Source organism: Vigna umbellata, chromosome 11 (assembly GCF_029865625.1).
Source record: "Vigna umbellata cultivar VRB3 chromosome 11, Vumbellata_1.0, whole genome shotgun sequence".
Lineage (NCBI taxonomy): Eukaryota > Viridiplantae > Streptophyta > Magnoliopsida > Fabales > Fabaceae > Vigna > Vigna umbellata.
This window is the reverse complement of record NC_142175.1, coordinates 32,246,134-32,261,696: the sequence shown is the minus strand read 5'-3', so window position 1 is coordinate 32,261,696 and position 15,563 is coordinate 32,246,134. Positions and strand designations below refer to the sequence as shown.

The window sequence follows — 15,563 nt, the reverse complement described above, 5'->3', positions numbered from 1 at the left end:
AGGTTTAATCCTTTCGAACATCCCTATTTTTGTAGGATCGTCTCAAGTAGGTCCTCATATTATAAATGTTCTCGATTAGGTCCTTATTATGAAAAATTGAATCAATTTAGGGCTTACCGTTAGTTCCATACTAACACCGTTAAAGGGGGTGACACGTGTCAGTTCGTGGTTTTTTTGAATTTTTGAATTATATTTTTATTTTTTTTATTTTTTTTTATTTTTTTTATTTTTTTAAAAGTAAAATTTATAATTGCCACGTGTCAAACTGATAGTGTGCCATGTGGCAATGGCAGTGTGACATGGCACTGACAGTGCCACATGTCATTGTCAGGCCACGTGTCATTGCATTAGTCTCAATTTGGTCCCTGTATTTTTATTATGTTGTGATTTGATCCCTGTATTTTTATTTTGTCTCAATTTAGTCTTAATTTTAAAAAGTAAACAATTTTTCCCTCCTCAAATTCAAACAAAGTTTAAATTGTATATATTTAAATAAATAACATAACACCAGCATGTTATGTCACTCTTTTTTTTAAACCCTTATAGACATATTTAAATAACATAATTAACATTTCTATGATTAAGTAAATATAAATATAATTAAACTTAATCTTATTAAAAATATTATTTTTAATAAAAATATTTGTTAAGATTTATATACAATTTAAATTTTTGGGAAATATAAAATGGGTTAAATATGTTTTTGGTCCCTTAACTTTCAGCGAAAATTGGAATTAGTCCCTCTTCAAAACTTTGGACTAATTTAGTCCCCAAATTCTAAAAATGTGTGAATTTAGTCCTTTTAACCAAATTTTGTTAACTTTATTTGATGTTTCAAACGCATTTATCAGTGAACGTTGAAGAAAAAATGTGTCAAACCGTGTAAACAACTCAAATGCTATCATGAAACGCACTTGAAACATCAAATAAAGTTAACAAAATTTGGTTAAAAGGACTAAATTCACACATTTTTAAAGTTTGGGGACTAAATTAGTCCAAAGTTTTGAAGAGGGACTAATTCCAATTTTCGCTGAAAGTTAAGGGACCAAAAACATATTTAACCCATATAAAATTTATACGATTTAATTTTAGAATAATTGGAGGTCATAAGAATTTTAAAAAACAAGAGGCACTGTTTTATTTAACAAATTTATTAAAAGCAACACTTTGAAAGAACTTTCTCTAAGTTTTCACACGAAATTTGATATATTTTTTATTTCATATTTTAAAACAAAGTTTATTATTTTTGTAAAGGTCGATAAATTTATATTAAAAAATTTGTCATAAATAAATTTATGTTATTTGCATATACATCGGACTATTAATAAACATAAAAAATCATTATACAAAAAAAAGTCTCTTTTATAATAATGATATTTCTTAAAAAAAATATTATTGTTGATTTAACCAATAAAAACTATTGAATTGTTTTAAAAAATATATGATATATTTTGAATAAAAAATAAACAGAGAAAAAATACATTTAATCGAAGTTACAAATATAAAAATAAAAAATACTATTAAACTTTAATCGTATACTACTCTTAATTTAATGTTTGTCTTCAAATACTTCAATATCTTATTAGATTTAGAATTTATTTCATAAGATGGGTATAATAAAAATGAGTTTAGAGATGTAATAATAATTGGTGAGAGTTAAATTATGATATTAGACAGCTTATTTAAATATAGAATGTATACAATTGACAATTTATAGGTTCGATCAATATTGGTTTACTCTTGCATGTTTTATTTAAATTGAGTGATCTATTTGTTGACACGTAGGCAGATAATAATGCATGAAGAAATCGAATTTATGGAATCCATTAAAAGAAGCATTAAATGTGGTGATTTAACTTTAGATAATATATATACACATACTTATTACGGCATATTGTAAAAGGGGTTTGTTAACGCGCATACGCTGTTTTTCAGTTGGTACATTTTAGTAATGTGTACCGGATTTTAGTAGACAAAAATACCCTTATATATCATGGATTCTAAGTTCTAAGGTTAAGGGTATTTTAATAATTTTCATTCTCAAAACTTAAAAAAAAAAAACCCCGAAACCCTTACTCACCTCTCTCATTCCTCTCAATCCTTTCTCTTTCATCTCTCTCACTCCAAAATTTTCTCTATCATCCCTACTGTAGCATCAATTGAAAAAAATCAGAAACACTTGCCTTTAAACAATTTGTCTTTCTAAAGAGTTGAGTCATTGACATATTCATCTTGAGGCAAAGGTTCATTCAAGATCTCTTCAATTTCATCATCTTCACTAGATTCTCTAATTTCATCATCTGCATATGTTGAATCATCATCTCTAAAAAAACCCTCCGCCAATTACCAATTCTTTCGGATGTCATTATGCTGTTGAAAATTAGATAAAATTAGATAAGACAAAAATTATAAAATAAAAACTCATTATAAAATCATTTTTTGTAAGAAATTGTTTAACAACAAGTATTTCTGATTTTTTCCAGGTCAATTACCAATTCCTTTATGCTTGTGAAAATTGGATAAAATTAGATAAGACAAAAATTATAAGATCAAAACTCATTATAAAATCATTTTTTTGTAAGATTGTTTAACGGCAAGTGTTTCTGATTTTTTCAATTGGGGCTACAGTAGGGTGTTTCTGATTTTTTCAGGGGCTATAGGATGACAGAGAAAAGATTGGAGTGAGAAAGATGAAAGAGAAAGGGTTGACAGGAATGAGAGAGGTGAGTAAGGGTTTGGGGGTTTCTTTTTTTTTTTTAATTTTGAGAATGAAAATTATTAAAATACCCTTAACCTTAGAACTTAGAATCCATGATATATAAGGATATTTTTGTCTACTAAAACCCGGTACACATTGCTAAAATGTACCAACTGAAAAACAGGCGTACGCGCGTTAGCAAACCCCATTGTAAAATATATAATTATTTGTTTTGAAAACTATATGTACCAAAGATCGTATTTGTGAAGTTAAGTAAGTATACAAATATATTTTTGTTTTAAATGGAAATATTTGATTGATTTTCTAATAATAAAGGTTTGAATTCAATAGAATAAATTTAAAATAGTTAAGGCTTTAGTGCCCTAATTCTGAACTTCACTCTTTCTCTGTGCAAGTACAAGTGCAGTTCAATTACTTTTGGGTCCGTCAAAGCTAGCTCATTTTCGGAGGCCTATTTCTTGCTACACCTCCAGAGTTTCGTCCTCCATTACTATAAGCTTCCAGAAATGTTAAAACTACCCTTCAATATATTATTTTATTTAAAAATACATTTCAAATTTTAAGATATTAAATATGTTTCTTTTATAATAATAAATAAACAAATAAAATATTCTACAAGAGTAATATATATATATATATATATATATATATATATATATATATAAAATATTCTAGACACCAGGATTTTCTTTCTCCAAAAGTTTTTTTTTAAAACTTGGCTATTTACCTTGTATATCTTTTTACATTTATTACTTTATATAATTATATACGTTGAAAAAAAAGAAAGAAAATGTACGTACAGTAGCTTGAGTGGAGAGCATTTTTTTGTTTGTTGTATATTTGAATTTTGAAGAGTTCAAGCTTCTATCTTTTAGATCGCAGGTTATTCTTTGTTATTGGCTTTTCATGCTATCAGGTTCTTATATTAATTTTTGAAGTTTACTTTGTAATAAGATTATATAATTTTGTATAATTGTGTGATTGAATATGTGATTGGATGATCATATAATATGTGTATAATATTTTGTATGATCATATAATTTTATATGATGATATGATTTTAAAGTTTATTTTTTTAATTTTACAATGTTATTTTAAAATTTGTTATGTTGAATATGTGATTATATCAATGCTTATTAATTGTATGATTATATGATTGAATTGAATTAACCTTAATTTGTCGTTAAATGTTCACTACAAAATTAATTATTATATTATAATTTTGTAGAATACTTCAAAATATTTACATATGGATCGTACGAATCGAAGAGAAGAGAGCTTGCGTCGGAAAGAGAAGAGTTGAATATTACATTAGTTTAGCTATGGATGATGTAAGTTCTATTAAATTAATATATATATATATATATATATATATATATAAAAGTTGAAACTAAGTTCATTATGATATTTTAAGACTTGTTATATGCATCAAAATATATTGTTTGGATGATTTGTACATTCTTTATTGTGATTCTTTACCGTATAAACTCCATGACTTCGTCAAAGAAATAAAATATAAATGAAATAGACTACCGTACATACTATATATAATAGATATACGGAAAAAGAAAACAGTCTATCAAATGAGACAAAGTTAAATTGACAAGAGTATTTTACACTAAAAATATTATATTTATATCATGTGCCATGAATCTTATTATATGCGGAGAATATTAAGATACGTCATACACGCTTTCATCTACTACGTGTAAAGTTGTCAAGATTTCTATCTGTATTTGTACTAAAAATATTTTTATTATACATAAAAAGAAAAACTATTAAAAAAATGTTTAAGAAAACTTTATTTTGAAATTTAATATAACATTTAAAATGAAATAATACTTAATTGTTTAGTACAATGTGTTAGAATAGTTAAACTTTATTCTTCTTTTAAGTATCTAAACCAAGAACGTCTAATGTTATAAGAATATTTAACTTATGTTTCGTTATCAGGACACAACATAACTTCTAATTGTACTACAGAACTAGACATTGTTTAGTTTGAAATAAACTAATAAAAAAAACAAAAAGAGTGTTTTACTTTTTTTATCTTTGAATAATATTTATTTATGAAAAGTTTTTAAAATATTATTTAAACCTCACTTTCTAGTATTTTATTTTATTTCAAATAAAAGAGAAAAATCTACATCAAATATGTGAATTGATAAATAATTGATCGTGTATGAAACAATAAGACCTTATTATTAAAAGGCATGTCATAATTTGATCAACCTGAACCAGAAAAAGTGAGCTGTTCAGCTTGAATTTTAACACGTGGAACCAAAACCAATTTGAGTTTATATATCTTAGATAATTTTAAATTTAATTTAAAAGTAATAATTTAGATAAAATATATAAGAAGAATTTTATAAGGCAAATAATATACAAAGTTAATTTGAACTTTTATTATATTTTATAGAAATATTTATACAGAAATCTGTGAAGATGTCCATTGCAATCATCTCCTTCTTTCTTATTGGCACTATAACTCTCAGTTGATTACTACCTCTTCTTAATGATTGGAAATATGTGAACCTAGTTGAACCTCTTGTTTATTATCATGGTGGAGACCATTAGTCAATTTTATACTATTGAAAATATTAAACAAATAGTAAAAGTCATAAAAAAATAATATAATTTTATTCTATAAAAAAATATTTAATATATTATAAATAAATCTCAATAATTTTACATATTGATTATTATTTATTCTTTTATTATTATTATTATTTATTATTATAAGTAAATCTTACTAGTTTAAAATGTTATCACTTTAATGTCAACTTATAAACATGACACCTAAAATAATTTAACCTAATTTGATCAAAAAATTATATGCAATTATTTTAAAGTTTAAAAACTAAAATATATCAAAATTTTAAATAAAAACAAATTTTAATTTTACATTAAAATTCAACTACTAAATATATATTTAAAACAATACCATAACCAAATTTATATATTATAAAATGTTTAATTCAATTTTACAAAATCGATTTATAAAATAAGGTCAGTAACTCATTTGTATATTATATTTTGGTATTATTTTTAGTGGAGGTGATATGTTACATTTTCCACCCAGTTAAATTCTTGTATGCAATGGAGATAGTGTTGAGTGAATTTTTAAATTTCAATCCAAATGATAATCTATTTTTTTGGGTTTAGTTTACAAATGTTTTTTTAAATGATTCATTGTACGGCATGCCTCCACAAGACATATTTTCTTTTTCCAAAAGTTATTTTTTAAAACTTAGCCAATTTCCTTTTAATTATTACTTTGTATAATACTTTACCTTGAAAAAAAAGAAAGAAAATGTACGAACAGTAGCTTGAAAGGGACCACTCGTAACGTTAAAAAGATTCATAGTTTATAATTATTAAAGCCACAAAGAGAAAACAACGTAGTCGAGTCTCTACTGTGACTTGTTCACGTACATCACAGACAGCATAAAGAAAACCCATACACAGCCATTAACGCTCCTATTTCAAGCTCATTTCATCTCTGCATGACCTATCTTATTTCATATATAGGAGCAAGCCAGAGCCCTGAAAGGTCAACTACTGAATGTAGTACATGGGATTAGGCAGCTTAAAGCTCCTGAGGCCTTGGTTTCTTCCTTTCAAACTGCTCCACTGGTCTGCAACATTTGCAATGATTCTGTAACCCTGCTGCACCAGCTTCCCTCTCTCTGTTGATTTGTATTCAACTGAATTTTGATTGTTTGATGGCTCCCTGCAACCAAAACCCAATCGTTTAAATCTCATATCAAAAGACACTGTTAAACTTAACCATTTAAACGTAGAAAAATGATTTAAACTCACTTGAGAATCAACTTCTCCCATGTGTGGAAACCGGCTTTCCTCAAGTTGGCTTCGGTTACAGCCTTTTTGTCAGTCAGTCTTCCAGTCAAGAAGACAATCTTGACTCCAAGACCCAGAAGTTTGTTGTAATTGATAAGAGTCTCAGGCAATGCTGGAGCATCACCCTTGTTAACAAACTCTTCGTCATAACGTGTAGAATTGAATTTCTCCGATCTATATCACATAGAAGAAGATCGTGAAAGAGTTACAAGTCATGCATGACAAAACAAACAGAAGCTCGATGAATGAAAACGGAAAACATGGTATGAAAAGAAAGGAAAAGAGTGTACCCATATCCATGCTGAGAATAGTATGGGACATTGGAGAGTACGGTTCCATCGACGTTGAAGATAACTACATCGTTGTCTTGGATTTTGAGATCACTGGCGTAAAAGAAAACTTGTTGGTTAACGGTTTTGGAGTCTGATTGGTATTGTCCTCCTTCGATGTAGGCTGCTGTAGACTCTACGCACCGTTCGGGAATTGTTTGAAAGCCAAAGATGTTTTGTGCTTCCACAGCGAGTCTCCAACTGGCGCATCTTACGTCGTCGTAACTCGCACCAGCGCCATAACCGGTTGGCATTTGGAGAGGGAAGCTTCGGAAAGAAGCGCCATGGCATTGAGATGCCACCAAAACTGTAGCAACAAAGAACACCACGAACTTCATACTGATCTCTGTATCTCACTGCTTCTTTTCTTATCTTTCAGCTAACTCTTGCATCTTCTTCCTCCAGCCTTTGCTTCCTTATATAGACCATACCTCGCTACCTCCACCACAAATTTTCTCTCAACTTTAACCTAATTTACTTTACTTTTCAAAATAATAAATACAACTATTCTGTATTTCTCTGTTATCTTTTATTATTAAAGTACCTTATTTATTTGCTAGCTGAGAATATTGGCCTGTGTACATAATAACGAATCTCTAATAAATAATATCACTTAAATCTGGACTTTTGAATATTCGAGGTATGGTAGTAAAGACTTTGACTATAGCACTACTTTCTTTTTTATTAAATATTGAAGTAATGTATCATGACACATTTTTGTGTAAATTTTTATATTTTTTAAAGAAAGAAAAAAAGTAGAAAAGAATAATATTAAATAAATATAAAAAATTTAGATGTGTTAAGTAATTATTTTCTAAATATTATGATAAAATTGAGTTACTGGAACAAATTTGTGGATAATAAAGAATACCATTAAAAAATGTAAAATTTTACTACAGAAACCACTTTTAGTTATTTTAATGCGATTTATATTATATATATATATATATATATATATATATATATAGATATAGATATAATATTAATACAGTAATGAACATCATATTTTCCTCAATTTTTATATTGCAACGTCAAAATGATTTGCTAAAAAGACAGGACAATAATACTTTGACACTAAAACAATTTTAACATTCATTTAATATTACTTTTCACTATTTTTAATTTTTTTCTTTCTATTTATAAATACAAAAATTAACAGTTAATATCATTTTATCTCTAAAGTGGTTTATTCATGCAAAACAGTAAGGAAACAAAGTAACTGTAAAACACTGAGAAGGCTACAGTGCCAGTGTACGGATGTCAAGAGATGAAGGAGACTGAAATATTTTGTGGTTGTATTTGGATAAGAGTTTGTCAAGAGATTGAACTGACAAAATTTGAAGTTTGTGTTTTCTTAGAAATTGTATTTTGAAAACTTTATTTTACATACCTTTTATAGTTCTACTAAAAAAGTATAATACTGTATATTTAAAAATTATTGTATTAATTTAGATATTTATAATATTATAATTAATTATCAAGTATTTATATATCAAATAAAGGTGATCCAAAAAAACATTATTTTGTTTCTTAGCTTATAAGGTAGTGTTAATATAAAATGGATTTTTTTTTTAAATTTTACAAGTAGGTTTAAAATAAATTACTTTTCATTTTTTTAAAATTTTATTTTTCAAAATTTCTATATACTCTTATTAATCGTTTATTATTTTATATATCTTCTTTGTCAGTTTGTCGAAAGAGGAGAATATATAAAGTGAGTTTGTCAGTTTCTTACCATTGTAACTATCTTCTTTTTTTTTCGTTTTTTCAAATATGTGTCGGTTTTATATTTTATATGTTTGAATCAACCGATAAATGTAAATTTTTTTATAGGAAAATGATTTATATAATTTTTAAATATTCATCAACTTGATATATACTTTGAAAGAAGATTAATGTTTTAACTTTATAATATATATTGTGATGAAAGAAGAAAAGATAACTGTTTAATAACTACATCAGTAAATATAAGTGTATATGTACATTATTCCATTTTTATAATGGGAACAAGTAAAAATGTTCATTATATATTGAAATTTTGGAGTTCTGTCTATTTTAATTAGCAGTATGTGACTGGTGGAATTGTTTTTATAAGTTTTAGAATTAGAAAACTCTATTTCTTTTATTAATATGAAAAACGGATTTTTAAGTTGCATGATATGTTTTGATTTTTAAGAGAATAAAACATAAAGATGCAGTGTGAATTTTAAAAATTTTGTGACTTTGTAGATTTTGATAGTAAAAAAAGCTGAAATTATACATATATTTTTCTATTTCGATTTCTTAATGATTGAGATCATGAAAAAAAATTAGAATTTTAATTATTTTATTTGAATAAGAGGATTTGACTTTGGTTTTTATTGTAACTAAAGTTTAAAGAATTCTTTAGGATTATTTTTAAGAAAATTCGTACGAAAGCATCATTACTTTTTATCTTCTATTGTTCTGGTTTTATGCAAAAATAGTTTTGTCGTCATCCTTCACTATCTTCTTCGTTAAACGCTATCACATCGTTGTTTCGCTCCTCCTATCACTATTCCATTATCCTTTTTTACTTTCCCTTCCATGCCCTCAACTCCACAACTTCCAATTTGCTTCTATTTCGAAACCACGAGAGAGGTCTGCTTATTTTCTTTTTTCTTTTTTTTTATTTAAATGGCTAACGCAACTTTATTGTGCTCCCAAGTTCATTAAAAAAATGTAAGTTTTATTAATATGTACTTTTATATATTTTTTCATATTTATATTGAAGTATATATAATAGATCTAAGAAAATAAAAAAGAAAACATCCTATCACTATCACAACAAGATGACGTTAAATTATCAAGAATTAGAGCTGTCAAAATGGATAACCTTACTCAATTTGATCCGGCTCATCACGGGTTGGTCACTTAATGAACCAACCCGACTCATTTATTAGTGAGCTGAAAAAATTTGAACCCGGCTTGACCCATCACGGGTTGGCTCACTAACTCGTTTAATTATAAGTTTTTTTTAAAATAAAAAAATTACAATTTTTTTAATTTAAATCTAAATAAGCGTCACGCTAAAATGATGTTAAACTCCAAAGACAATTCAAATTAAATTAATAAAAGTATCATATCATCCGAGCGTAATCCAAAAACATGTATAAAAGGCGAACAAATAAGTTTTTAATATTGATAATTTTTGTATCACTTGTCCATTTATAATATTAGAGTCTTGAATAAATAAATCTATAATATTTTTCTCACTTCAAACATCTTTTCTTTATCATCATCTACAATATAATAAAATAATCCTAACTAATAATATTTAAACAAAAAATAATAAATAATTAAATTAAATTAGGTGGGTTGGTGAGCCAATCCGGTGAGCCGAGTTGAAAACTAACTCGCATAAAAAAATTACATTTTTTTCAAATTCAATATGACTCAAACCCGTGATGAGAAGTTGACTCGCGGGTTACAACCCATTTTGACAAGAATACTTCTGATAAATTTAATATTAATATATAAGAGAAAATATTTAATAATATATATTCAAAAAATATCAAATTACATCATAAAAATATAATTGAAAATTTATCTAGTATTAAATTATAGATTAAATATAATTTATTGTTATATGTATATTATACTATCTATATTATATCAGAACAATTATAATTGCTTGAAATTACTAAATACAATATTTTGGGCCCCACTCAGGTGCCATGAATATTAATATATGCGGAGAATATTCAAACACGTGATACACGCCTTCACCTACTATGTCTAAAGTTGTCCAGATTTATATTTGCTCTAAAAATATCTTATTATAGACAAAAGGAAAATCTAGATGAAATATATATGAAAGCAGTGATTGAAACAGTAAGAATTATTATTAGAGGTATGTCATAATTTGATTTGATCAGGCTGAACCAAAGAGAAAAACTGAGCTAGGTTCAGTTTTCAATTTTAACACGTGGAAACCTAAATCAATTTGAGCCTATATATCTTATAAAATTTAACTTTTTCTAATAAAATATAAAATAATAATTTAGATAAAATATATAAGAAAATTTTGATATAGTATATAATATATACGTTAATTTTAACTTGTATTATGGTTTATAGAAATATTTATAAAGAAATTTGTGAAGATATCCGTAATCTTCTTCCTCCTTTATAACCATCGGCATCCTTTCTTGGCATTCTTCTTAATTATTGAAAATTTGTGAACCCAGTGGAACCTCTTCTTTATTATCAATTGTGTGGAGATAAAAATTAACCAATTTTATACTATTCAAATTATTAACAAATAGTAAAAGTGATAAAAAAAATTATTTCAGGACGTAAAGTCAAGATCAATAGTACAATAATGCAACATAAAATAAGTTGTCTAAGATCAAAAAGTTATTCTAAAGTCTAAGTTATCTTCAAATTGTTCGTTTAAACTATTCGAATAATATGTGGAAAAAATATTCTCATACTAAAATTAATTCAAAGTTAACTGTTCAAATATTAGTAATGTAATAAATTCATATTATTTATTTTTTTATTTCAAATTTAAATTTATAAATTTTGAAATAAATTTTTGATTAATATCAATTTAATTACATCTAATTATTGATAATTATATTTTACTTTTAAGTTAATCAATATAAAATTAATTATTTTGATTAATAAATCGATCGATTTACTTTCTTAATCGTTGAATATTAATAATAATTCTATTTATCTAGTCTATAACCGATCAAGCGGCCATACAAAAAGTAATAATATACTTTATATTATCAGAATTTATTTTAGTAATGGAAAAATATACATTTTTTTAAAATTTTTAAATTATCTTTTCTGATATTTTAAACATTATCTTTATATTGTATGCAAAATAAATATGATCATAAAGCATAGGTGAATTGTCTTTATATTGTATGCAAAACCTAAACAAATCTTACACAATTCAATGTTTTGTTTTTGTATTTGAAATTTTGGATATTAAATTGACATGACATTTAGTTGAAAGGAGGGTAAAGTTTGTATTTAAGAAATGTCCCACAATCACATGACACTTATGTTTTCATGTTCATGTCCTTTGGTGGAGAACATTGGAGAAACTAGGTGGTTCAAACAAGACCTCAAATTTTTGTTTATACAATAATGTCGAGAAGCGGAAATTAGACGTTCTCAGGAGCTTTTGCTTTACGTCATTTTCTTCTTTTCTTCACCGTTCATATAATTCAATTATTTAGGTTGACAATTCAACCCATTTTCTTTACCCTTTTTTTTTATTCTTTATAATTCATCAAATTTTTAATATTAAGAATGTCTTTATGTTATACTTAATTTATATATAGTTTTAAAAGTTTTAAAAATATTATACAATATTTTATTGGAAACACGACATTAATGAGAAAATATAATTAAATTGTAATATATAAATCAATATAAAATTTCACTTTATATAATTAAATTTTTAAAATTAAATTATAGTTAAAATTATATTAAAGTATAATATAATTTATTTTAATTTCGTCTGTAAAGAACATGTGTCGAAGATCATCAATTATAAAATAATACTATACTACGGTATATACAAGTACAAATCAAACTAATTTTATAAAATTTGAATTTAAATTTTTGTTAACCTTTTACAAGATAACAAAATTACATCAATAATAATGAATTTATAAATTTATAAATTTATAAATAAATATTTGCTAGAAGTTTTTTGAAATAATAAAATTATTAGGGTTATGAAAAAGCTAAACTGATTTTATTAATTTTTTTTAATTTCTTATTTGTGTTTTCTTTTTCATTTCAATTGGGTCGTTATGATTTTTTTTTCAAATTTAATTTTATTCTTATATAATATTTTACATCCTATGTATAAGAAAATAAAAGAGATAAAAGTTATTCGTATACTAATTATTTTCACTTTATCATAAGAAGGGAGGAGAGTAGATTGTAAGGAAAAATTTTAGACCACAAAGTTTGAAAGGCATAAAAATCACGTGTCAATTTGAACTAATAATATCTCTTAGGTGTGGTGCCTTTACTTTCTCACACCAACCCTATCAACAACATTATCCTATCACTTTTTCATTTCATTATATATATATATATATATTTCAGTTGTACGATTATATTTAGGATAAATAGGGAATCTTTTCTTTAAAAATAGAAAAAATAAAAAAAATGTATTTAAATTTAATTTTATGATTGAATTTGATCCACTAAAATTAATATTTACACCCATGTGATGTTTTATCTTTTTATGCGATGCTCACAGGTTTTCTTTATTTCTTTATTTAACTTAATCGTTTAGTATTACTTTTATTCAACTTGATAATTTATTGTTTTTTTCATTTTTCATAATAATTGTAAATAAGTTTTTCCATCCATATAAATTATTAGAAAATATATCATTGTTTCTCTTTACTAATATTTCTTACTTTTTCATATATATCTTTTCTTCCATTCACTGTGTGGATTTTTTTTTAAAAAAAACATGTCATTATTTTGACAACATTTTAACATTATCCATGTGTCATTTGTGATTAGTCCATATTGATATTTATGATTATTATTATTATTAATTGTGAAGTAATTTTGAACCAATCATAAAATGACATGTAAATAATATTAAAATGTTGTAAAAAAATATTGTTAAATTATCATTATCCTTTACCATATTCATCATTTAAATACTAAATAATTATAAGATCAAATATGAGTTTTAAAATGTGCTTTCAAACTCTAAAACAAATAAAAATAAATTCAAAAACTTTATAAAAGTAATAGTTTTAATAAAATAAGATAAAATTATTTAATAAATACAGTAAATAATATCATCATATATATTTATATTCGTATAAAAGTTTGCTATTTATCCTGTTATTTGTTTATTCTATATAAATATTACTGCTACAAATGTAATAAAAAGAAAAATGTTTTCAGAGTTCGACAGTGTACACGTTATCATATTAAGAAACGAACGAAACCTACGTTTTAGGATAGAATTTTGTATAAACAATTGTTATACATCTATATTTGAAAAATATATTTATAAGTGTCGGTAGTGACTTTTATACACCATCCATCACTAAAACGTGGTGTTTGTACGAAATAAATTACTTTTAATGTATTAAGAGATTCCATGTAAAAGATTTTATACAAAATTTTGAATTTTTAGTGTGTTTAAGTGTTTTTTTTATATATCACTTAATATTTTTATTTTTAAATTTTCTATATTTAGACTCCAAACAAATAAATAAATTATGAATATAAGAAATTAAGCTATAAAAATAGCACTATACAACAAACAACATTTCCGTACTTTAATTATATATAGTGTTGTAGATAAGATTTATAATTTTAGATGCTACTTTTTTTTAGATCTGCACAGTATCTCATAATGTTGTTGTGTCGTGTGATTTTGATAACTTCTGTCTCAACATTATTGCAATGTCCTATGGTGGACAATGTTGTAACACTTGCTTCTTACAAATCACATCATTCAATAAATTTATGAAATTACAGAGATGTTGTGTGATGGACATATCTTACATTTCAAAACACTCAGTAAATTTATGAAATTTAAATGTATTACTCTGCAAGCAAGGTCTTGTATCTCTATTATGAACTACAATAAAAAAAATAGGAACTATAAAAAAAAATACTATGAATAGTCTTCAAATGAGTACGAGATTAAAATATATAATATTATGATTAAAATAATATTTAAAAACGCGCAATATAAATTAATTAAGTACACAAGTATAAGGTTTAATTAATTAATTGATGGGGTTGGTATTGGTATTAGATTAATAGCCGGGTGAATGCTTTCCCTGTTCTTTCGAATTGGGCTGAAAACCACACTTAGAGCCCAATTATATCGGACCATTGTGCTGTGCACGCAGACAACGGACTGGGTTTTTCTTCCTGCATTCCATTAGTACTAACTGCACTCCAAACTAACATGAATATACTTAATTACCCTTCTGCCTTCCACTACTGCGCTGTCACGACTGCACCTCCGTTTTCTAATGAGTTTTTTGAGAGAAAAAAAAACGAGAACTTGTTTCGAAAATATAAAAAACTCATTTTGAAAAATTTTATATTAATTCTGAAAAATGTATTATCTTATTTTTGTTCTAATTAGAAATAATTGGAGTGCAGGAAGAAAATGTGTATTGAACTGTACATTAACGACATTGGGCCTACACAATATTTGGGCTGAAACTTTGTACCTAAAACTTACAAAGCTGTTGCTCCCTTCACCACCCCAAGTGCTCCTGCACCTCTCAACTATTTTCTTTTAGGATGTTGCTCCCTCCACCTCCCTTTTACTATTTTGTCCCTCAGTAAAATTTTATTTTTAGAGTTATTATTTTTTAATTTTATTCATTCACAACCTATTTCACTAATAACATATTCTAGTCTCGTACATGAGTAAAATACTTTTCTTTCATTTTAACATTATATTTCTTCCTTTCTTTCTTTCGTCGTTGTGAGATACTACAAGTTGCAAAGGTTGGTGGTGGTGGAAAGAATTATCAAGCAGTTTCCCTCTCGTGATACAGTATCGCTCTCGTGGTACAATGCGTGGAGTGGTGCAGTGCGTGGAGTGCTTCCTCGTATTCGAATAAACCTTCAAATAAAACCCTAAAATAAAAAACGTAACCTTT

General features: G+C 25.7%; 1 protein-coding gene across 1 annotated transcript; it reads right to left on the bottom strand.

Annotated features, from left to right (window-relative positions):
- Positions 1–6,065: 6,065 nt before the first annotated feature.
- LOC124829782 (stem 28 kDa glycoprotein-like) lies at positions 6,066–7,307 on the bottom strand. Its single transcript, XM_047303350.2, has 3 exons — positions 6,871–7,307; positions 6,542–6,754; positions 6,066–6,452 (listed from the first exon to the last, which is right to left on the bottom strand). The coding sequence occupies exons 1-3, from the start codon at positions 7,245–7,247 to the stop codon at positions 6,278–6,280; spliced, it is 765 nt and encodes a 254-aa protein (XP_047159306.1). The 5' UTR covers positions 7,248–7,307; the 3' UTR covers positions 6,066–6,277.
- Positions 7,308–15,563: the final 8,256 nt, after the last annotated feature.

Bases quoted from the DNA above. Each gene is read 5' to 3' on its own strand.
- LOC124829782 (XM_047303350.2), bottom strand. From the start codon at position 7,247: ATGAAGTTCGTGGTGTTCTTTGTTGCTACAGTTTTGGTGGCATCTCAA. The intron at 6,755-6,870 runs GTACACTCTTTT...TATGTGATATAG, and splicing joins TATTCTCAGCATGGATATGG to ATCGGAGAAATTCAATTCTA. The intron at 6,453-6,541 runs GTGAGTTTAAAT...TTTTGGTTGCAG, and splicing joins TGGGAGAAGTTGATTCTCAA to GGAGCCATCAAACAATCAAA.